Source organism: Oryctolagus cuniculus, chromosome 4 (genome assembly GCF_051225735.1).
Source record: "Oryctolagus cuniculus isolate XC-2025 breed Fujian yellow rabbit chromosome 4, ASM5122573v1, whole genome shotgun sequence".
Classification (NCBI taxonomy): domain Eukaryota; kingdom Metazoa; phylum Chordata; class Mammalia; order Lagomorpha; family Leporidae; genus Oryctolagus; species Oryctolagus cuniculus.
This window is the reverse complement of record NC_142870.1, coordinates 130,842,635-130,864,835: the sequence shown is the minus strand read 5'-3', so window position 1 is coordinate 130,864,835 and position 22,201 is coordinate 130,842,635. Positions and strand designations below refer to the sequence as shown.

At 40.4% G+C, this 22,201-nt stretch overlaps 1 protein-coding gene across 3 annotated transcripts in view; it reads left to right on the top strand.

Annotated features, from left to right (window-relative positions):
* Positions 1-22,201, top strand: part of EIF2A (eukaryotic translation initiation factor 2A) — a 49,106-nt gene that overhangs the window by 5,057 nt on the left and 21,848 nt on the right. Inside the window, exons 2-6 of one of the 3 annotated variants that reach the window (XM_002716262.6) lie at positions 6,597-6,666; positions 12,681-12,755; positions 17,211-17,329; positions 19,968-20,067; positions 20,429-20,511. In XM_002716262.6, the coding sequence (XP_002716308.1) occupies positions 6,597-6,666; positions 12,681-12,755; positions 17,211-17,329; positions 19,968-20,067; positions 20,429-20,511 (447 nt within the window). The remainder of the gene's footprint in view (positions 1-6,596; positions 6,667-12,680; positions 12,756-17,210; positions 17,330-19,967; positions 20,068-20,428; positions 20,512-22,201) is intronic. The other 2 variants (XM_070072663.2, XM_017346840.4) reach the window with 2 other exon arrangements.

The following is a 22,201-nucleotide window of genomic DNA, read 5'->3' as shown; positions in this document are numbered from 1 at the left end:
GAGGTAGGGGCCGGTGCTGTGGCGCAGCGGATTAACACCCTGGCCCGAAGCACCGGCATCCCATATGGGCGCCGGTTCAAGACCTGGCTGCTCCACTTCCAATCCAGCTCTCTGCTATGGCCTGGAAAAGCAGTAGAAAATGGCTCAAGTCCTTGGGTCCCTGCACCCCTGTGGGAGACCTGGAAGAAGCTCCTGGCTCCTGGCTTCGGATCAGCGCAGCTCCGGCTGTCGTGGCCAACTGGGGAGTGAACCAGCAGATGGAAGACTTCCCCCTGTCGCCCCCCCCGCCCCTGCCTCTGCCTCTGCCTCTGCCTCTCCTCTCTTTGTGTAACTCTGACTTTAAAATAAATAAATCTTTTTTAAAAAAAGATTTTGGGGCCGACGCCATGGCTCACTAGGCTAATCTTCCGCCTGCAGCGCCGTCACCCTGGGTTCTAGTCCTGGTCAGGGTGCCAGATTCTGTCCCGGTTGCTCCTCTTCCAGTCCAGCTCTCTGCTGTGGCCTGGGAGTGCAGTGGAGGATGGCCCAAGTGTCTGGGCCCTGCACCTGCATGGGAGACCAGGAGGAAGCACCTGGCTCCTGGCTTCAGATCGGCGCAGTGCGTTGGCCGCAGCGCACTGGCCATGGCGGCCATTTCCAATGGAGAAAGGAAGACCTTTCTCTCTGTCTCTCTCTTTCTCTCTCACTGTCTAACTCTGCCTGTCCAAAAAAGAAAAAAAAAAATAGATTTTGAGTTAGTAGTCTAACTGCATGGATGAGTGTGGGTTAGGTTTTTAGTTTTAGGGTTTTTTTTTTTTTTTTCTCTATTTGGGATTTTCCACTTGTCTTGGTTTGGGACATAGGTATGAATACAAATTTTAGACAAGGGAAATCTGGTAGTCATGAATACCTGAAAGTTCCAGCTGTTAAAGCCAGAAATGCTACCTTCATGGATTCTGGGGTATAACTGCCACATGAATAATGTAAGCAAAATTAAAGTTGGTGGTAACAGCAAAATCAGCAAATATGGAACACCAAGACTACTAGGTAAAAGTGTCTGGGCTGGTGCTTTGGTATAGCAGCACCGGCATCCCATATGGGCACCAGTTCAAGTCCTGGCTGCTCCACTTCTCATCCAGCTGCCTGCTAATGAGCCTGGAAAAGCATTAGAGGATGGCCCCAGTCCTTGGGCCCTCCACCCATGTGGGAGACCTGGAAGCCCCTGGCTTCTGCCTGGCCCAGTCCTGGCCAATGTAGCCATTTAGGTGGTGAACCAGCAGATGGAAGATTCTTCTCTCGGTCTCTCCCTCTCTCTCTTTCAAATAAATAAATAATAAATCTTAAAAAAAAAATAGCAATAAAAAAAGTGTCGTAAGAATGCAAGAAGCTGAGTTGAGTTGGAGAAATGCTTCCTCCACCCCCTTGATAGTTCAGTTAAATGCTCTTGGGGCAAGTAGTTAAGGTATTGGATGAGTGGTTAGATTGCATCAGCATTTTTTAAGCTTTTTTTTTTATATATAACACAGAAACCTTTATTTAAGGTATACAAGCTTCATGCTTGCATTTATTTGTTTATTTGAAAGGCAGAGTTGGGGTGGGAGGGAGACAGAGACCTTCCATCCACTAGTTCACCCCGCAAAAGGCTGCTAGTGCTAGGCTAGGTCAGAGTCAGGAACTTGGAACTACATCCAGGTCTCACATGTAGGTGATGGGCCCAAGTACTTCAGCCACCTTTCATTGTTTTCTCAGGTGCATTAGCAGGGAGCTGGATCAGAAGCAGAGTGTCAAGGAAACAAACAGGAGTCCATATGGGATGTCAGCATTGCAGGCAGCGGCTCAGCATGCTACCCCACAACACTGGCCTGTCATCATTTTTTTAGTTTCACTGTGGCTTCATTGGGATTACAGTGATGACCATCTGCCTTTTGGCTCTGTAGAGCTATGTGTGAATTCTGAAAGTGAGCTCTTAGAATGTCAAATTGCCACTGCAACTATGGGAGGATCTTAATGTTAGCAAAATTTTATATAATAAGATAAAGTGGGGCTGGTGCTGTGGCATAGCAGGTAAAGCTGCCGCCTGTGGTGCTAGCATCTCATATGGGTGCTCGTTAGAGTCCTGGCTGCTCCACTTCCGGTCAGGCTCTCTGCTATGGCCCAGGGAAGCAGTAGAGGATGGCCCAAGTCCTTGGGCTCCTCCTGCACTAGCGTAGGAGACCCAGAAGAAACTCTGGGCTCCTGGCTTCAGATCAACACAGTTATGCCATTGTGGCCAACTGGAGGGTGAACCAGCAGATGGAAGACCCCTCTCTCTCTGTGTCTCTGCCTCTTCTTCTTTCTCTGTGTAACTCTGAATTTCTAATAAATAAATCTTTAAAAGAAAGATAAGGTATAATTTGATAACTCATGTTTGAGTACTCTCAAATATTTGCTGAATCCTTAATTATAGTGTGAAGAAAAGAGGCAGGCACTTGGCCTAGCAGTTGAGGCACCAGGTAGTATATCCGTGTCCCACACTGGAGTACTTGGGTTTGATACCCAGCTCCAATTCCTGACTCCAGCTTCCTGCTAATGCAGAACCTGGGAGCAGTGGTAATGGCTAAAGTAGTTGGATACCTGACAGCTGCCTGGGAGACCTGAATTGACTTCTTAGCTTCTGGCTTTTCCCAGATATTTTGGGCATTTGAAGAGTGAATCTGCAGATGGGAGTGCTTCTCTCTCTCTCTCTCTCTGTCTCTGTCTCTGTCTCTGTCTCCCTCTCCCCCCGCCTTCACTCTGTGCCTCACTTGCTTTCCCAAAAAAATTTTTAAATGGCCTATTCACTTTGAATCCTAATGTGTTGCAACAGATGATTAATTTGATGATGAGAATAGCACTGCCTTGTGCGTGCGATAAAAGAATTTTAATGCTAAAGAATTAAGTTTTATGGTTTTTAAATCTAGGGAAACATTTTGTGGCACATGACCTTTTATAAACATCCTTAGAGATTTTCAAAATGTGTGTTTTCAAGTTGTATAAATAGACCAAGCTTCTTTGAAATCACTGTTTGAGTGCAGTGATGGATTTTATTTATTTGAGAGGCAAAGAGAGAGCTCTCATCTTACTTCCCTGCTGCCTTCAGTGGCTTCATGGGTGGGTGGAGGGGTGTGCTGAAGCCAGGAGTCAGAAACTCAATCCAGGTCTCCCACCTGATTGGCAGGGACCCAGTTACTCAAGCTGTCCCTGCCACCTGTCAAGGTCTGAGTTAATGTAATAGGAAACTAGAGTCAGGAACCAGAGGCAGATATCATACCCAGACACTCCAGTATGGGGTGTGGGTGTCTTTACCATTGTTATTTTAAGTCTGTAATGCATAGCAGATAGTTGAGCTATTCAGGGCCCAAGTCTTACAGAGCTATGTAGGCTGCGATTAAGGGGTTTGGGTTTTGATGTATACAGAGTGCTTTGCTAGACTCCATTCTATTCAAAGGCAAACTACCCACAGGGCAGCTGTTTTCCCAAAATAGCTCAGACTAGTGTTGTATGTAAGAGAAAACATGGCATCCAGCCGTGTACTAACAGATGTTTCACAAGAAATTCATCATTCATCAAATTCCACAAGGACATAGATTTTTGTCTTGTTCTTTAGTGAATCTTTTATTTTAATTTTAGATTATTTATATCAGTGTTCTGAGAAGTTTCCTGACAGTTCTTTCTTTTTTCTTTTAATGTTTATTTTTATCCATTTAAAAGAGAGAGAAGGGGAGAGAGAAAGAAAAAGAAATAGAGACAGACCCAGTCTGCTGGTTCATTGCCAAATGCCCATCACAGCTAGGACTGGGCCAGGCTGAAGCCAGGAGCCTGGAACTCTATCTAGGTCTACCACATGGGACTCATCTGCTGCCTCCCAGGATGCACATTAGCAGAAAGGTGGAGTGGAAGCAGAGTAGCCAGAACTTGGACTTGGCACTGTGACATGGCGTGGGGGTGTACTGAGTGGTAGCCTAACCCACTGTACCCCAACATCTGTCTCTTGACCATTCTTGAGAAGGGAAAAAGGGAAAGGAAATAGAGATCACAATTGGAGCCCAGGGTGACCCCTGTCTACCAGTTTTGCTGCTTTACTAGTAACCAAGAGAAGGGTAGGAGAGTTGTGAATAGCGGACAGAAATGAAAGCAGATTAACACCCTAGGCTCTTGTCATGAGCTGCCAAGGCTATGGAAGCCCCCTGAGTTCACTGACTCTGATCATATTTAGACAAGGCCATGGTCAAAGTGGAAGTTCTCTCCTCCCTTCAGAGAAAGGTACCTCCTTCTTTGATGACCCATTCTTTCCACTGGGATCTCACTCGTGGAGATCTTTCATTTAGGTTTTTTTTTCCCCCCAGAATGTCTTGGCTTTCCATGCCTGAAATACTCTCATGGGCATTTCAGCCGGATCCGCATGCCTTAAGGGCTGATTATGAGGCCAGAGTGCTGTTAGGACATTTGCCATTCTATGGGTCTGCTGTGTATCTCACTTCCCAAGAGTGTCAATTTGTTAAGTCAACAACAGGAGTCACTGTGCACTTACTCCTCATGTAGGATCTTTGTCCTTAGTGTGCTGTACATTGAGATTTAATGCTATAACTAGTACTCAAACAGTATTTTTCACTTGATGTTTCTGTGTGGGAGCAAACTGTTGAAATCTTTACTTAATGTATGCTAAACTGATCTTCTGTATATAAAGAGAATCGAAAATGAATCTTGATGTGAATGGAAGGGGAGAGGGAGTGGATAAGGGGAGGGTTGCGGGTTGGAGGGACGTTATGGGGGGGAAGCCATTGTAATCCATATTCTGTACTTTGGAAATTTATATTCATTAAATAAAAGTTAAAAAAAACAAAAACAAAAACAAAAAAAAAGCAGATTAACAGTAGCCATGGACCTCTGTAAAGCTTTTTATTGCCTGCAGCACTTACACTCTTGCTGCTAGCAAGAATTCTAGCTGATAAAGTGGCAACTCATCGCCAAGTCCAGTTAGTTTTCTCCCCTAAATACTGCAAACTCACTCTCCACTTTTTATCTCACTGCCCCACCCTGGTCCAAGCTTCCATGCTCCATCCTGTGGCACAGCTGCAGAAGTGTTTTGAATAGTTTCTCCACATCTCCTCTTAATCCTCACAGTTTATTCTTTCCACAGTACCAGGTTGACCTTTTCAAAATACAAATCTGTTTTTAGCAATCTGCATAAAATTCCTGAGTTTTCCTGCCATTCTTAGAATGCAGAGCAACATTGTTTAACTTAGGCCCAATTGATCCCTCTGGTCTGAGCCCTGTTCTTTTCCAGCCCCATGGGCCTTCTTTCCATTCCTCTGACACTTTGTCATTTTCCTTGCTATGGAGTTTTTGTAATTGTTATGATTCTCTTTGCTTATTAACTGCTGTTCATTGTTTAGATCTCAGCATACACATCATTCAAGGACACTTTCCCTAACCTATTTTGGGAGGTTATTATTCACTCTATAGCACCTTACATTTTTCCTTTGTAGTAGTTACACGTGTTTGGGTAATTCACTACTGTCTGTTCAGTTCACTGAGATCAGGGTCAATACTGATTTTCCTCCTCATTATCGCTCCCTTGCTTAACACTGGACCTGGAGGTAGGTGTTTTTCCAGTAAACATTTTTGTTTGTTGTTTGTTTGTTTGTTTGACAGGCAGAGTTAGACAGTGAGAGAGAGAGACAGAGAGAAAGGTCTTCCTTTTTCCGTTGGTTCACCCCCTAAGTGGCTGCTGTGGCTGGAATGTTGTGGCCGACGCGCTGCGCTGATCCGAAGCCAGGAGCCAGGTGCTTCTCCTGGTCTCCCATGCAGGTGCAGGGCCCAAGGACCTGGGCCATCCTCCACTGCACTCCCAGGCCACAGCAGAGAGCTGGACTGGAAGAGAAGCAACCGGGACTAGAACCTGGAGTGCAGCGCCGCAGGCGGAGGATTAGCCTAGTGAGCCACGGCGCCGGCCCTCCAGCAAACATTTGTTAAATTAATCAATTGATTGTTTGGCCTGTTTTAAATACATCTAATTCGCCCATTTTAAAAGCATAATCTGGCTCTATAGATGCTTTATTGGCTTATTTAACCTTGAACTTTGTTCTCAATTTTTTATTGAAAGCTTACTAGAAAATGAATGTTTTATTTCACTTGTTCTCTTAGTTTGAGAAATTGTAAATATATTCTTAATACCTTATATATCTAAGAATGTTAAATAGATTGCATGATGTTTTATCTAACTCAACTATCTTGTGTTCTAATGTTTCTATTTTACACATTAGGACATAGATTCTAAGGAGGTGATGCATCCAACGTTCCACACTCAGGAATCCAAGTCTGCCCTTCAGTTCTGTCCTATTTACTACACCATAACAGCATTTATTCTGCTGATGACAGTGAACGTTTCAAATTTTTACTTACAAAAGTTAACATCTTATTTCTCAGCAGTTACTTGGTTTATGTAATAGAGTAACAAACAGGATCCTGTAATTCAGTAAAACGTTTGATGATTACATTAATATTTTTCCTAAAAGCTTTTTGTTTTTCTTAGAGTGTTTTTGATAATTGTTTTTACCAGTAAAGTAATGGTGGTCCTTTTCATTGTATTTTTATAGTTCGAGGATCAGAAGGACTGTACATGGTAACTGGGCCACCACATTTTACAGAAAGCACAGTGTTTCCAAGGTATGGTTTGTTTTGTTGAGTGATTTTATAGGGAACATATAGTATATTAAAAATTTTTTGTTGTTGTTGGATATATTTTGAACAACACAAAAGAAGAATAGCTAAACAGTTTTTCGGGACATACTATATGATATTAATCAAATATGGAAAGAATACATATTCTCTGTCAAGGAAAATGAATTTCAGGTTTGAGAGTAATATCCTCACCCAGTTGGAAAGGTGGTCATCCTGGAGGAGAATCATACTAAGGAAAAGTGTAGACTTTAGTTGAGGTGAATCCTTTGGAAGAATTTTACCTTTGAGAATGAAAAAAGCTTGCAAATGTTTAGTCAAACTACTGCTGCTAGTGTTTATGAAATCAGGGGATAAAAAGATACAGAAAAAGAAGGAAATAGGAAACATGTTTTATATTTTTCCCAAAAAGCACAGACCAGAAACTAGTAAAGGACTTGAATCGGCACCCATATGATATGCTGGTGTAACAGGCAGCAGCTTTACCCTCTATGCCACAATACCAGTCCCTGATTTTGTTTCTTTTTTGTTTGTTTTGTTTTTTAAAGATTTTATTTATTTATTTGAAAGGTAGAGTTACAGACAGAGGGAGAGCAGAGAAAAAAGTCTTCCATCCACTGGTTCACTCACCAAATGGCCATAATGGCCAGAGCTGTACAGATCCGAAGCCAGGAGCCAGGAGCTTCTTCTGGGTCTCCCATGTGGGTGCAGGGGCCCAAGGACTTGGGCCATCTTCTACTGCTTTCCCAGGCCATAGCAGAGAGCTGGATTGGAAGTGGAGCAGCCGGGACTCGAACTGGCACCCATATGGGATGTTGGCACACAGGCAGCAGCTTTACCCGTGATGTCACAGCACCAGCCCCCGATTTTGTTTGATAAAAACATTTTTATTTCCTAGTTTTGTTCATTAAAATGGTTTGGAAGCAGTGATAACTCAGTAGCAGTGAATACCCCTTCCTCACATTGTGATCTCTAAATACCGTTCCTTATTAAAAGGAACTGATTCCTGGAGAAGTGGTCAGTTTCTCTCTAGGACAGAAAATGTACGACTTGGGCTAGGGACATGTAGTGCCAGAAAGCAAGGAAGCTGTAAAAGATTAATGGGGTTTTGTGATGGAGATAAAGGAGTCTTCATGAAAGGGTTCACACCAACCTAAGATTGGACAATTAAGGTGGGGGGGAAGCCATTGTAATCCATAAACTGTACTTTGGAAATTTATATTTACTAAATAAAAGAAAAAAAAAAAGATTTATAACTCAGAAAAAAAAAGAAAAAAAAAATGAATTATAACTCAAGGGATAAAACACGTCAGGGTCGGCGTTGTGGCATAGTGGACTAAGCTGCCACTGCGACACCTGCATCCATAACAAGCACTGGTCCATATCCTAGCTACTCCACTTCCGATCTAACTCCATGCTGATGGCCTAGGAAAAGCAGCAGAAGATGGCTCAGGTGTTTTGGTCCCTGCCACCAACATGGGAGACGTGGGAGAAGCTCCTGGCTTTGGCATGGTCCAGGCCTCACTTGTGACCATCTGGGGAGTGAGTCAGTAGTTGGAAGATATCTTTCTTTCTCCCCCCATTCTTCTCCCTCTCCTGACTTCTCCTTCTCTCTCTCTTCCTGTGTAACTCTGACTTTCAAATAAAAAAAAAAAAATCTTAAAATAATAAAATATGTCAAGTAAATAAACACTCCCCAAATAAAAAAATCCTCCCTCTAAACCTTACTGGTCTGCAGTGGTGGTTAAGGGGTCCTTAGTCATCACTTTAAAAATTGATAAAGGAAAGTGATCAAGCATCTATCTTGCCTTTCCTGTAACATACTTTTTCAGAGTGACCAAATAGTTGATGAAGGAAGGTTTTTTATTGAAGAATTCCAGTAAAATACAAAAGGAATGATGGTATTAGATAGTCACCATTTGTAACCCTAAAGAAATCATGGATCTAGGCCAGTGCTACTCAAACCTTAGCATGCATCAGAATCAACTGAAAAGTTTGTTAAAACATAAATTGCAGCTCCCCACATTTTCTAATTCACTGGACTAGGAGTGGAGCCAGCTAATTTGCATTTTTAGCAGATTTCCAGTGATGCTGATGCTGCCAAGTTTGGGGACTCTACTTTTAGGAAACCCTGATCTAGGTCAGTGATTATCAAAAGATGCTGAAGCCATTAAATGAACTGTTGATGAGGAACATTAGAGTTGGGTTGATAACACACAAATCTAAGGGCCAGTTTTTATTTGGCCCATTCTCTAGAACCTTCCTATGGGGTGCATAGACTTGGGATCAGCTATATTGGCATCACCCATGAGCAAATATAGATGTGCAACATCTCAGGCCCTACCCAACTTCCCGAATCCAAATCTATACTTTAACTAGATCCACAGATGAGTTTTATATATACATATATGTAATTTTTAATTTTATTTGAAGGACAGACACAGAGAGATCTTCTATCTGCTGGTTCATTCACCAGATACCTACAAAACCAAGTCTGGGCTGAGCCAAAGCCAGGAGCCAGGAACTCAATCCAAGTCTCTCACACTTAGGTAGCAGGGATCCAAGTACAAGAGGCAAGACCTGCTGCCTCCCAAGGTGCATATTAGCAAGAAGCTGGAATTGGAAGTGAAGAAGGTTATATGCACATAATTGTTTCAGAAGCACTACTATAGGAAACAGTCTATGGCAAAAAATATGTGCTGCACTTTGTTGAGTACAGTTCCAAAACAGCAGGAGTGGGTGTGGGAAGGAAGTGGGACAGGGAAGGAGTGAAAGCAAATACAAGGGTAGTGAGTGGTGTAGTGATCTGACCACCAGTCCACAGAACATGGTGGGGTTGCTTGGTCTTGAGTATAGAATGTCTCCAGAGAGACTCTATGAAACCATTGTGTGTCAAAACAATCTATCCTGGAGAGAAGGAGAAGAAATGTACGTGCAATCAGAGTGTTTTACTCTGGGTAATGGGATTGAATCTTAGTGCCAGAACTCGTGTTCCTGCTCCTGCAGTGGGCATATTGATGTGTGGCCATCATTCCCCTAGAATCTGAGATGACTGGTGGTTTTAGGTGATGAAGTGGTCAGGTCTTTTCATTGAATTGTTGAGGCTTGGCAGCAGGAAGGGTTAGGCTAGGTAGCTCTTTTTTTTTTTTTCCTTTTGACAGGCAGAGTGGACAGTGAGAGAGAGAGACAGAGAGAAAGGTCCTCTTTCTGCCATTGGTTCACCCTCCAAAGGCTGCTGCTGCCGGCACACCGCGCTGATCCGATGGCAGGAGCCAGGTGCTTACCCTGGTCTCCCATGGGGTGCAGGGCCCAAGCACCTGGGCCATCCTCCACTGCACTGCCTGGCCACAGCAGAGAGCTGGCCTGGAAGAGGGGCAACCGGGACCAGAACCCGGTGTGTCAGCACCGCAAGGTGGAGGATCAGCCTAGTGAGCCGTGGCGCCGGCCAGGCTGGGTAGTTCTATAATTTGGCTGCACATTAGAATTGCCTGGGGAGCTTTGACAATACATGGTTATCCATGGCCGCTGTTGTATAGAAAGTTGAGCTGCAGCCTGTGATCCCGACATGCTATATGGAAGCTGAATTGAGTTCGAGCAGCTCCACTTCTGATCCAGCTCCCTGTTAATGCACCTGGGAAAGCAGCAGACAATGGCCCAAGTCCTTGGGCCCCTGTCATCAGTGTGGGAAACCCAGTTGGAGTACCAGGCTCCCAGCTTTGCCTTGGCACAGCCCTGGTCATTACAGCCATTTGGGGAATGAACCAGCAGGTGGAAGATTTCTCTGTCTGTCTCTCCTTCTCTCTATAACTCTGCCTTTCAAATAAATAAATCTTTAAAAAAATAAAAAAAGATTTAAAAATGGCTACTCAGTCCAAGTACTGGGTATTATATGGCAATAGAGTTAATTTTATGAGATGAAGTGAATGATGATAACTTTTTTTAGAATATCTTCAATTAGAGATGCATACTGAAACATTGAGTAAAGTCATATGACATCTGAATTTTGCTTTAAAGTAAAAGGGGTAGAGAAAAAAAATTTTAATATTTAAGTTTGGTGTTATGTGCCTAGGTAGATTATCATACTTTTTCTGTATTTTTGTATATATCTGAAATTTTTCATTTAAAAAATTATGCCCAAGGGAAATAAGCAAAGTCTCCCAACTGACAAGATTAAGGAAAGAATTGACTTCTGAATTCTGTAGTCTAGTGAGCTTGACATCAATTCTAGACATTGTTCTAGAATGAATTAAGGGGACAGTTTATAATCATTGAGATAAGGGTGTGATTATTGGGCCCAAAAATGAGCTCGCTAAGAACAAACTCAAATTTATCTTATTTCCTTTCTGCATAGAATTTCCAGACACAGTAGAGTAAATAGAACTGTAAACATGATTTTAGCCAAGTGAGAAATAAGGAAGTCTTAGCTCGGGGTGATGATGACGAACTTGTTGTTGGTAAAGAACAGTGAAGTTAACTGATTAATAAGTTGGTTTTAGTTTAAGGGAAGGATTGTTGGTGAACTACAAGATGTTCTGAACTCATTCATCATTCTTGTAGATAATTTAGATGATAGAAATGTTTTATAATTTATACATTACATAAATCTGTAAGGAAAGACTTAAAGAGAAAAATTAGTTTAAGTAGATGTCAGTAGGCTAGAATAATAGGTCAAAATCTGGGAGAAATTTAGTAAGCATAGTTGTAAAATTCTGCCTTAATTTTGGAAGTGAATTGCATAAATATAGGACGAGAGACATCTTGGTCATAGCTGTTTACCTGAGGAGGAGCGATTTTATAAAATGTTTAATTAACTGCAAACAGTATAAGTTAATGTTCCAAGATCGCAGAAGCACAAATGTCATCAGATAAATTAATGCTGAGGTGGTGTTCAGTTTAAAAAGGATGTATTAGTCAGTTCTCAGTGCTTTGCTATTATTTAGCAATTCAAATCATTCATTAGTCATAAAGTTCTCAGTTAATACTGAGACTACCTTGTGGCTGTGTGCATGTACACACATACACATTTCTGTTTAGATCTTTGTTATCACTGGGAAATACATTCAGTAGTGCCCATCTTCAGTCGAGAGATACAGTACTTAGTTTCAGTTACTTACAGAATATTGCCAAGTAGCCTGATTTTCACAGATCTGTTTTTGTACAGAATCTCGTATCAGCATTTATTTAATGCGAAGATCTTATTGCTGTTAAATTTTTTTTTTTTGTCTCTTCATGTGAGAGATTGATGGAAGGTCTTTCTCCTTCAAATCCAAGAACATTTTTTGGTCATTTAATGATACTCTGACCATCTTTGTTTTGTTACGCAAGTGGTCTGGGTATCCTGCACAAAGTCTGCTTGGTGAGGTCACTCAGCCTTGTAAAGATCAAGGCTGACAGCTGATAACTTTCACAGGCAGTTCCAGCTTTGGTCCTCCACACAAACTAGTTACTCCAAAGGCTCTGTTTCTTGAGATTGAACTGTTGCTGTAATATCACATTTCCAGTCTACTTTACAGTAGTTGTTGGCATTATATTTTAAGAGATAAAATAGGGGCTGGTGCTATGGTGCAAGTGGGTTAAAGCCCCGGCCTGCAACTCCGGCATCCCATATGAGCGCTGGTTTGAGTCCCTGCTGCTCCTCTTTCAGTCTAGCTCCCTGCTAATGTGCCTGGGAAAGCAGTGGAGGTTGGCCCAAGTATTTGGGTCCCTGCACCCATGTGGGAGACCTGGAAGAAATCCCTGGCTTCGGATCGGCTCAGTTCCGGCTGTTGCAGCCATTTAGGGAGTAAACCAGCAGATGGAAGACCTCTCTCTCTTTCAAATAAACAAAATAAATCTTTTAAAAAACAGAGATAAAGTATTTTGGCAGACTAAGGCATCTTGAGTTATTTCCTAAAATTTGTATAAGTTCTTAGTCACTAAACTATGAGATTTTAGACTTTGTAATTAAAATGTTTGAAAATTATTAATGCATATTAATTTAAACTTTTTTTTGTCATTTTCAGGGAATCTGGAAAGAATTGCAAAGTCTACACTTTTAGTAAGGATGGGACCTTGTTTGCCTGGTGCAATGGAGAAAAGTTAGTGTTCCTTTATGTACCATTATATTTTATGAGTCTCATGATTATACAAATAACTAGCATTATTTGAATAACATGTATTTGGATATCATCAATAAAGTACATCTTTTAATGTCATGATGTAGTGAGATATTATCTCCAATGTAAAGCTTGTCAAGAAAAATATGAAAATATTCAAAGTCCTTTCTGTATATGTGCCATGCCTTTCTTTTCTAGTTACTTATAACTAAAAATTAACACTTGAGAAACAGGGCTAATTTAATTTAATGCTGATGTTGAGGGGTTCTTGGTTAGGGTGACTTAAATTCTGCATTAACAATTCTTTTTGCTTATTTAGGTATTTTAATCTTTGCTGTTAGATTAGTGACAACTGTCTGCTGTTACTATTACTTTTAGCATTTTTAGCATTACTATTAGTCTTATCGTACAGAAAAGTATAAGTTACTCAAAAGAATGTTTAGTGGAATCCATGTAACATAAAATAACCAGATTATAAAATTGGTCTTAACAGAAAAATAATTATTTTGATTAAATGCTAATATTTTAAGAAAGCCAGTCCTTTTCAATTTCCCAGGAGTCACTACAACATTTCATTTCACAGACCAGAAAAATGCCCAAATATTTGTTACTTGATTTAAAGTTGTTATTTTTTACCATATGCAATACTGTTGGGTTCTTTCAAAGAGAAAAAAATGCACGAATTAGTTTGAAAAGCACGTTTTAAAGTTGGTCCTTACAGGGGCTGGTGATGTGGAATGGCAGGTAAAGCCACCACCTACAGTGCTACCTTCCCATATGGGTGTCTGTTCGAGACCTGGCTGCTCTACTTCCCATCCAGCTCTCTGCTGTGGCCTGGGAAAGCAGTAGAAGATCGCTCAAGTGCTTGGGCACCTCCACCCACATTGGAGACCAATGGCTCTAGGCTTCAGATTGGCCCAGCACTGGCCGTTGAGGCCATTTGAGGAATGAACTGGAGGATCTCTCTGCCTCTCTCTAACGCTGCCTTTCAAATAAATAAATAAATCGTTTTTAAAAAAACTGGTCTTTACCGTGGAAATGTACTCTGAAATCTTTCAACTTCAGCTAAGATTGGATTAAACTCATGATTTTTAAACATTAAATACAAAGGGGCCAGCACTGCAGCATAGTAGGTTAAGCTGCCTCCTGAGACACTGGCATCCCATATGGGGCTGCTCCACTTCCAATCCAGCTCCCTGTTAATGCACCTGGGAAAGCTGCAAAAGGTGACTAAAGTATTTGGGCCCCTGCACCCATGTGCCTAGATGAAGCTCCTGCGTCCTGGCTTTGGCCTGGCCCAGCCCTAGCCATTGTGGTCATTTGTGGAGTGAACAAGTGGATGGAAGATTCTCTCTCAGTCTTTCCCTCTCTCTGTAACTGTCTTTCAGATAAATTAATAAATATTAAATAAAAAATTAACTACTAAAAAGAATGCATTGAATTACTTGATTCATCTTTAATGACTGTAAGAATTAGCTTTTATAATGATAAAGATTAATGTAAGGATTAACATCTTTACTTTTTTAATGTTATTAACTCCAACTATTAAGCTGCTATTCTCAAATGATCAATAATGTAATCATATTGAGTCTTAGCCGCAATGTTAACTGATAGGGTTAATGTCAGCCTCAACGATAGGATATATTCTCAGGTTTTCTCATTTTGGTGTAATCTATTATGAGTACTTAAATTTTTAATCCCTATTTTAAAATTTTTGAGTAATGAAACAATAGAAATTTACTACTTGATTTATTACCATCTTTTTTTTTGAGGTGTCCCTTTTCTAATAGTTTAGAGATTGTTGAACAAGTGGTAATTATTATTAATGATTTTGTATACTTCTTCATATACCACTTAGTCTTCTGTTAGGTTCAACTTAGAATCTTTTAAAAAAATAATTTAGTTATTTGAGAAAGGGAGCACACTACTATATGCACTAGAGCCCCCATCCACCATTTTATTCCTCAAATACCAAAAAACAGTGGAGGTAGAAATTTAATCCAGGAGGGGCCGGCGCTGTGGCTCACTTGGTTAATGCTCCGCCTGCGGCGCCAGCATCCCATATGGGCGCTGGGTTCTAGTCCCGGTTGCTCCTCTTCCAATCCAGCTCTCTGCTGTGGCCCAGGAGGGCAGTGGAGGATGGCCCAAGTGCTTGGGCCCTGCACCCACACAGGAGACCAGGAGGAAGCACCTGGCTCGTGGCTTTGGATCAGCGTAGCTCCGGCCATGGCAGCCATTTGGGGAGTGAACCAATGGAAGGAAAACCTTTCTCTCTGTCTCTCTCTCTCACTGTCTATAACTTTACCTGTCAAACAAATAAATAAATAAATATTGAAAAGAAAAAAAGAAATTTGATCCAGGACTCCTGTGTGGGTGGCAGAAATCCAACTAGAGTTATCATCTGCATTGCTGCTTCCCAGAGTTTGCGTTAGCAGGAAGTTAGAGTCAGGAGCCAGAGCCAGGAATCAAACAGGCATCCAGTGTGGGATGTCAAATATCCTAACCAGCATCTTTACTGCTAGGCCAGATGCCCATTCCTGAATCTTTTTAACATATCCGTAATTTTAATAAATAATTTCTATAGCAGATTCTAGCATTTATTTCCTGAAAGTCCTGTGGCCACAATGCTACTGTCTCAGAACAAGAGAGTCAGATTGTAGTCTGTTCATTTTGTGATTAAGTCAGGGACTATAACCATTTTTCCTTAAAGGTTTTTAAATTAAGTAAACATGATTCATTAAACTAAGAATATTAAAGATTAGCAATAACAAAAAGCAAGAAAGTCCCATGTAACTCTAAATATGTAAATTACAGTAAGTTGTAAAGAATCATGGGTCTGCGTTTAAAAGAAATCTATGATAATCTTTTATTCTGGCCAGTTGCTATTTTTTTTCATAATTTTTTTATGAAAGATTTTGACAGTAGAGTTATAGACAGTGAGAGAGAGAGAGACAGAGAGAAAGGTCTTCCTTTCACTAGTTCACTCCCCAAATGGTCGCCATGGCCGGCACTGCACTGATCCAAAGCCAGGAGCTGGTCTCTCACGTGGGTGCAAGGGCCTAAGCACTTGGGCCATCCTCCACTGCCCTCCTGGGCCATAGCAGAGAGCTGGACTGGAAGAGGAGCAACCGGGACTAGAACCCGGCGCCCATATGGGATGCTGGCGCCACAGGCGGAGGATTAACCAAGTGAGCCATGGCGCTGGCCTCAGATACTACTTATTTTTTTTTTTTTTTTTTTTTTGACAGGCAGAGTGGACAGTGAGAGAGACACAGAGAGAAAGGTCTTCCTTTGCCGTTGGTTCACCCTCCAATGGCCGCCGCTGCAGCCGGCGCACCGCGCTGATCTGATGGCAGGAGCCAGGATCCAGGTGCTTTTTCCTGGTCTCCCATGGGGTGCAGGGCCCAAGCACCTGGGCCATCCTCCACTGCACTCCCTGGCCATAGCAGAGAGCTGGCCTGGAAGAGGGGCAACCGGGACAGAATCCGGCGCCCCAACCGGGACTAGAACCCGGTGTGCCGGCGCCGCAAGGTGGAGGATTAGCCTATTGAGCCACGGCGCCGGCCCAGATACTACTTATTTTAACACCTATCTCCTCCTCAAGCCTGGGTACAACTCCAGCAATTCCTGGAGTAAGTGGGGTATCATTTTCTTTACCAAAGGGTGTAGTACAGTATGTCAAAGCCAGTCACACCACAGTGAGTTCACAGATTGGATCTTGTAGTATCGATAGTGTGACCTTGGGCCAGTTATCAAATCATTTGAGTTTTCTAAGCCTAAATTTAACCATCTGTAAAAAAAAAGTAGAGACGATGATACTTGTAAGACTGATAATGATTAAATGAATACGTGTACATAAAGTGATTAGGCTACCATATGGTACTTAGGAAGCATTTTAAAAAGTGAACCTGCTTTTGTTGTACAGTTATTGTCATTTTTGTCATTATTGAATTGTAATCATTCTTATAGCCATGTCTTTTGAATAGTACTTTTCAGATTTGAACAGACAACAGAAGTCTCCTTACTGATTTCCCTAGCTGCTGCAATTTCCATTTATTCAAATCACAAAAGTGTACTTTTGCCTGTCTGTCTAGCACCTCTGCCTTCCCTTTGGTTTTATCTACCTCAGCTTCTCTGTAGCTTAGCTTTGTGTCCACTTAAAGGCCTTGTTTCCTTTGCAGCTGAAGATCAAATATCTTTGTATCTGCTCTACTAATTCTATATTATTTCCCAGCATTAGCCTTTTTAAGGCCTTTTGGCAAAACGTACTCTTTTTGTTGTTGTTAGAGTATTTTCTGGAACTAGCTGAAAGTTGACTTTTATGAAAATGGAATACTTTAGAGTGATGTGTATTTGAAAAAAAGTATCAATGTTTTGGTTAGTGCTGGCTATTATAAAACAATATATCATTGCTAAAGTAATTTCTTTTGAAACCAGAGTAAATATTATCAGTGTCACTAACAAGGGACAGCTGCACTCCTTCGACCTCCCAAAGACAGTTTGCCTTGAATTCTCGCCAAAAAACACTGTTCTGGCAACGTGGCAGCCTTACACTAGTAAGTATTTTCCCATTTTAAAAATATTCTGATAGGAACAATTAAATTTATTGAAAAAAGAAGAGGTTTAAAGCCTTAAGAAAATATAATTAGGGGCTGGCACTGTGGCATAGTAGGTGAAGCTGCCTGCAGTACCAGCATCACATATGGGCGCCAGTTCATGTCCCAGCTGTTTCTCTTCCGATCCAGCTCTCTCCTATGACCTAGGAAAACGGTAGAAGATGGCCTCAGTGCTTGAGCCATCCACGTGGGAGACTCAGAAGAAGCTCTGGCTTCTGGCTTTGGATCAGCACAGCTTCTGCTGTTGCGGCATTTGGGGAGTGACCCAGTGGATGGAAGACCCTTCTGTCTCTCCTCTCTGTAATAACTCTGTCTCTCAAATAAATAAAATTTTAAAGAAAATGTAATTAGTTTTTATGGTACTAAATAGTGTTTGAAAATTTATTATCAACAATGAACATTGTGTTCTCCAAATACAACACACTGAAAGTAATTTTAAAGTACAGTAGTCCTTTATCCACAATGGATATGTTCCAGACCCTCGGTACATTCTTGAAGCTGTAGACAGTACCAGACTATATAATGTCTTTTCCATCTTAACTAAGTACTCTTCATGTGCTGTGGCTATAACTTTTGCACTTTGAAGTACAATAGCAAAACAAGCATGAATTTCTTTCTTTTTTTTATTTATTTATTTGAAACACAGAGAGACAAAGAGAAAGAAATATTCTATCTGCTGGTTCACTTCCCAAATAGCCACAATGGCCAGGATTTGGGTCAGGCCAAAGTCAGGAGCCTGAAATTCCATCCAGGTCTCCCATATGTGATAGGGGTCCCAAGTACTTGGACCATCTTCCACTGCTTTTTTAAGCACATTAGCTGGGAGCTGGACTGGAAGTAGAACAACCAACCTGGACCTGTACTCCAATGTGAAATGCTGGTATTATAAGCTGCAACTTAGTCTGTTTCACCACGATGCCAATCTCATTAATTTCCTTCTCCTTCTTCACAGTTTCAGGGGTAGAAGTTTTGATCTTACTGTAGATCTTAACATTCTCAGCATGTGATTTTTTTCTTGCCTTATTAAGTTGAGAACTTTCCCCTTTTCACTTAAAGAAGTACCTTATGGCAAATCTGAATTGCTAGTATCACAACTCTGGCACTTTGGGACCATTATTAAATAAAATAAATTACTTGACTACAAGCACTGTGGAACTACAACAGTAGATTTGATATTCAAGATAGCTACTAAGTGACCAATAGGTAGGTAGCATATATGGGTGTGTACACTACACAGAAGAATGAATTACATACTGGGCCAGAACAGAAGGGGCTGGTACAAGATTTCATCCTGTTACTCAGAACAGTGAATAATTTGAAATGTATGAACTGCTTATTTCAGGAATCTTCCACTTAATATCTTTAGACTGCAGTTAGCCACAGATAATTGCAACCACAAAAAATGAAACTACAGATAAGAGGGGACTACTGTATATGATAAATTAATCAAATTATGAAATAGAGGAAAAGACAAACACAACAGAAAATTTAGAAAGTAAATAGCTGTATGATGGAGAAGGTCTCTTAAAGACTAAAATTAATGATGACTTTAAAAAATTATTTATTTTTCAAAGTCAGAGTTACAGAGAGCCAGAGAGATAGAGATCTTCCATCCACTGGGTCGCTCCCCAAATGGCTGCAATGGCCAGGGTTGGGCTAGGCTGAAGCCAGGAGCCAGGAGCTTCATCTGGGTCTCCCATGTGAGTGCAGGGGTCCAAGGACTTGGGCAGTCTTCCATTGCTTTCTCTAGTACATTATAGGGAGCTGCATCAGAAGTAGAACAGCTGAGAATCAAACCAGCACCTATTTGGGATGCTGGCACCACAAGCAGCAACTTAACCTGTTATTCTACAATGCCAGCCCCAATAATGATTTTCGGAATCAAGATATTTTAATTAATCATAAGTGAATGGAAGTGCAGTAGACATAGCATCTAAGAGATATATAGGTATGACAAAGAATGGGAAGAAATGATATACCATTTTCTAATACATTTAAATCTATCTAGTGAGTATATATGTTATATGAACATTTTATATAGCTATGCTTCATAGATTGGTAATAAAATATTGGAAACTGGTATAGGGACTTGTTTTAAGAACATAGTCTAATAATGTCAATATAATTGAATAAAAATGTGTTATAAACTTTATTGGTTTTGTTTTTTAGGAGGCTTGGACTCTTTAATCCTCTGTTTCCAAGCAAATAAAATGGAAATTGAGAATAAGTTGAGAATTATAAGTGATTTTACATAAATATTTTTTCTTATTTTGGTGATACTGACACAGTCTTTCATGATTTAATCCATTTAACAGTAATCCATGTCAACCTTAATAAAAAAGAAATCTCTCAAGTGTTTTTAAAATCAGTAGTCATTTCAAAGATGCTGGACTTTTGGTCGTATTGTCATGACTTGAGAATGGGCGGTTAATTCCATAATTAAGATAGGAGAGGAAAGTTGATATAAAGCCAGTTCTTTTACTTGTTCTTCATAATATTGTTAAAATTTCTTTGTAAAAGTGTAATGTTTTTACATGATTTAGGAGGTAATCATTGCAAAACTTTATTTTCGTTACAGCTTCTAAAGATGGCACAGCTGGGACACCCAACCTTCAACTTTATGACTTGAAAACTGGGACATGTTTGAAGTCTTTCATCCAGAAAAAAATGCAAAATTGGTAAATAAAAGTACTTTAAAGTACCAGTTATTTACACACTAATTTAAATATCATTGTGGTATAATACTTGTTTGTCTGGTATTGATTTTTAAAATAACTTTGCAGATCAAAATCTGTATCTTATAAAAATTTTGTATATAGAATGTAATAGAGTAAAAGCTGGGTGTTTCTTTTGTTTAGTGTTTAAATGAAAAGAATAGTGATTTTCTATTACATACACTGGCTAAAACTTCAGTAACTGACTTGATATTTATATTTACTGCCTAAGTATTTGTCATTAGATAGGAAGCAGCCTCAGACTTTAGCATGTTAATGTGATGTCACTTTCTAATTTTTTTATGCTTTTTTCTTTTTGATGTAGGTGTCCGTCCTGGTCAGAAGATGAAAGTATTAGTGCCCGAAATGTGAACAATGAAGTTCACTTCTTTGAAAACAACAATTTCAGTATGAAAAGCTTTATGAAATAATTGTATTATTTATTGTAAATGTATACATACCTTCAGTTTTCATTACCTTTTATGGTGTCATAGTGTTCTCCTAAGTAGTCAATAATTTTGCTGTTATATTCATTTGCTCAACTCTGTAAGCCAGTGAAATTCTCTAACAAAATGTTTTCTTTTATAATAACTTCTTATTGTCTCTGCTAGTTGCTAGTAAATTAGGACAGGTGAATACCTCTCTCTGACTTTGCTGTCAAAAAAATCTGTGACACAATTTTTTAAATGTTTTATTATATAGAAAAGTAGACACCTAGGCCCAGTAATCAACTCATGATCAGTTCTGTCTGAGCTATACATCTATCCAACTACTCTCTAAGCTAAAGCAAATCCCACACATCATGTGATTTTATTGGTAAATATTTTAGTAAATGTCTTTGAAGATTAGGACTGTTAATTTTTTTTTAAGATTTATTTATTTATTTGAAAGGCAGAGGAAGAGAGAGAGGTCTTCCAGCAACTGGTTCACTCCCCAAATGGCTGCAGCAGCCAGAGCTGGACTGATCCAAAGCCAGGAGCCTGGAGGTTCTTGCATTTCCCATGTGGGTGCAGGACCCAAGGATTTTGGCCATCTTCAGCTGCTTTCCCAGCACATTAGCAGGGTGCTGGATCAGAAGTAGAGCAGCTGGGACTCAAACTGGCACCCATATGGGATGCTGGCACTGCAGGCAGTAGCTTTATCCACTACACCACAATGCCGGCCCCGGGACCATTAATTTTTTAAACTTAGCTACAATACCATCATCACAGACCATTAAATATTTAAGAATTAGAAATATTATAATTTCTGTAAAACTCAGGATCCAAATATCCAACCAGAGTGCCACATATTGCAGTTAATTAAAGTTTCTTTTAATCTATCCATCTCTTTTTTCCCACTTGTAATTTATGTAAGAAACAAAGTTTTTTGTCCTGTGTATTTTCCTATAATTTCAATTTTTACATTAATATTCAGTGCCTATAAGCTTTATTTCATCAGTGTTTGCAATTTATTGATATTCTAATTTCCTCCTCTTCTGATTTATTAGCTGTACTGTTGTAAAGAAAAATTCATCTACTACTAGTGCTACGTTTATTTGGAAAAGGCAGGATGAGTGGTAGGCCTTGTGGCACAACAGGCTGAGCCTTTGCTTGGGATGCCTGTATCCCAAATCAGAGTACCAGTTTGAGTCTCTGCCATGCTGCTTCCAGTCCGGCTTCTTCCAGTTTGTCTGAGAAGCAGCAAATGATGATTCAAGTACTTGAACCCCTGAAGGAGACCTAGATGGAATTCTTGGTTCCTGGCTTCAGACTGGCCCAGCTCCAGTTGGGGAGTAAATCAGCAAATGGAAATCTCTGCCTTCTCAGTCACTTGGCCTTTCAAATAAGTTAATTAATAGGGGCGGAAGCAGGGATGGGATGGTAAGATGAACATTCTTTCCCTTAATCAGTTTGATGTATTCTTTCTCTAGCAATTGCCATTGTAACCAGTTCGTTTTCCCCCCATCTTTTTGTGAACTATGAAATTTAAAAATACGTGTTCTAATCCACTATAGTTGTTATTTCTTTTTAAGATTTATTTTATTTATTTGAAAGAGTTACAGAGAGAGGTAGAGACAGAGAGAGAGGTCTTCCATCTGCTGATTCACTCCTCAAGT